Source organism: Sorghum bicolor, chromosome 8, assembly GCF_000003195.3.
Source record: "Sorghum bicolor cultivar BTx623 chromosome 8, Sorghum_bicolor_NCBIv3, whole genome shotgun sequence".
NCBI classification, from domain to species: domain Eukaryota; kingdom Viridiplantae; phylum Streptophyta; class Magnoliopsida; order Poales; family Poaceae; genus Sorghum; species Sorghum bicolor.
In genome coordinates this window covers 5,375,026-5,377,015 of record NC_012877.2, presented here as the reverse complement: position 1 = coordinate 5,377,015, position 1,990 = coordinate 5,375,026, and the positions used below count along the sequence as shown (strand labels likewise).

Sequence of the window (1,990 nt, the reverse complement as noted above, 5' to 3'; positions counted from 1 at the left end):
TACGCTGCTGGCTTCTTCTTGCTTAAATATGGCAGATGATTGCAGCTCTCTCACTCCAAGGAAGCAGAAGAAGACGGCTGCTGTGAAGTAGTGTGAACCTGAACCTTGTCTGAGGTCACTGAGTGAGCTAGCTAGCTAGCTAAGCTCCGATCGATCCTAGCTAGCATACAATACCACTAGTCTTCTTCACAAGTGTAAGAGACGACAGCAACACGAGATGGTCGCTGCTAGCCTTCTCAAGTCCTCCTTCCTTCCCAAGAAGTCCGAATGGGGCGCCACCCGGCAAGCCGCCGCCTCCCCCCGGCCGGCCACCGTCTCCGTCGTCGTCCGCGCCTCCGCCTACGCCGATGAGCTCGTCAAGACCGCCGTACGTATATATACCTTCTTCTTCCTCCTGACGCTCCTGCTGCTGCTAGCTCAAGTGCTTGCTGATCGGATGATGATCTACGACAGAAAACGATCGCGTCGCCGGGGCGAGGCATCCTGGCGATGGACGAGTCGAACGCGACGTGCGGGAAGAGGCTGGCGTCGATCGGGCTGGAGAACACGGAGGCGAACAGGCAGGCGTACCGGACGCTGCTGGTGACGGCGCCGGGGCTGGGCCAGTACATCTCCGGCGCCATCCTGTTCGAGGAGACGCTGTACCAGTCCGCCGTCGACGGCCGGAAGATCGTCGACATCCTGGTGGAGCAAGGGATCGTGCCCGGGATCAAGGTCGACAAGGGCCTCGTCCCGCTCGCCGGCTCCAACAACGAGTCCTGGTGCCAGGGCCTCGACGGCCTCGCCTCTCGCGAGGCCGCCTACTACCAGCAGGGCGCCCGGTTCGCCAAGTGGCGCACCGTCGTCAGCATCCCTAATGGCCCCTCTGAGCTCGCCGTCAAGGAGGCCGCCTGGGGCCTCGCTCGCTACGCCGCCATCTCACAGGTTGGTTGCTTTATTATTTGCTATTGTTCGCTTATCTGAAAAGTCATGGTTGAAAGTAATATGTTCACTGATTTATAATCGTGAGAGAAAAACACGATACATGATGCGTGGCATGACCTGCATGACAACCTTCGTTCTTGCAGGACAATGGGCTGGTGCCGATCGTGGAGCCGGAGATCCTCCTCGACGGCGAGCACGGGATCGAGCGGACGTTCGAGGTGGCGCAGAAGGTGTGGGCGGAGACGTTCTACGCGATGGCGGAGAACAACGTGATGTTCGAGGGCATCCTACTGAAGCCATCCATGGTGACGCCGGGGGCGGAGGCCAAGGACAGGGCGACGCCGGAGCAGGTGGCGGAGTACACGCTGAAGCTCCTGCACCGCCGGATCCCGCCGTCCGTGCCGGGGATCATGTTCCTCTCGGGAGGCCAGTCGGAGGTGGAGGCGACGCAGAACCTCAACGCCATGAACCAGGGCACCAACCCGTGGCACGTGTCCTTCTCCTACGCCCGCGCGCTGCAGAACACCTGCCTCAAGACCTGGGGCGGCCAGCCGGAGAAGGTGACGGCGGCGCAGGACGCGCTGCTGCTCCGCGCCAAGGCTAACTCCCTGGCGCAGCTCGGCAAGTACACCTCCGACGGCGAGGCCGCCGAGGCCAAGGAGGGCATGTTCGTCAAGAACTACAGCTACTAATCGCCCGGCCGGCCGCGGCCATCACCGGAATACCGCCGACGTACGACCCTCTCCGAGATACGTGTACTGATGATCATGGTTAAGCACGTACTCCGATCCATCTCCCCGTGAAAGCCATGATATGATCCATGGACGACCATGCATGGTGCTGATCGATGCCGTACGTGTCCTGTTACATAAATACATACTAGTAGTATTACTGCTAGTCGTTTACTGCAAAGATCAAGCTCGCTACTGCAAAAGTCTGGGATAATGTATGCGTGGCGCGGCGAGATCTGAGGGAAAATAATATATATATGCATGTTTCGAGATGGCTCCTTATAATAATAATTAAATACATACCGCGTGTCCTATTTTTGCCTCGCTGGCGGCTA

At 58.9% G+C, this 1,990-nt stretch overlaps 1 protein-coding gene across 1 annotated transcript; it reads left to right on the top strand.

The window, feature by feature from the left end:
* Window positions 1–1,990, top strand: LOC8076279 (fructose-bisphosphate aldolase, chloroplastic). The gene is made up of 3 exons (XM_002442848.2): window positions 1–367; window positions 454–924; window positions 1,068–1,990. Exons 1-3 carry the CDS (start codon window positions 218–220, stop codon window positions 1,614–1,616), a joined length of 1,170 nt encoding a protein of 389 aa, XP_002442893.1. The 5' UTR covers window positions 1–217; the 3' UTR covers window positions 1,617–1,990.

Coding starts and splice junctions, on each gene's coding strand:
- LOC8076279 (XM_002442848.2), top strand. CDS start 218: ATGGTCGCTGCTAGCCTTCTCAAGTCCTCCTTCCTTCCCAAGAAGTCC. Junction 368..453: donor ATGAGCTCGTCAAGACCGCC/GTACGTATATAT, acceptor GATCTACGACAG/AAAACGATCGCGTCGCCGGG. Junction 925..1,067: donor GCTACGCCGCCATCTCACAG/GTTGGTTGCTTT, acceptor TCGTTCTTGCAG/GACAATGGGCTGGTGCCGAT.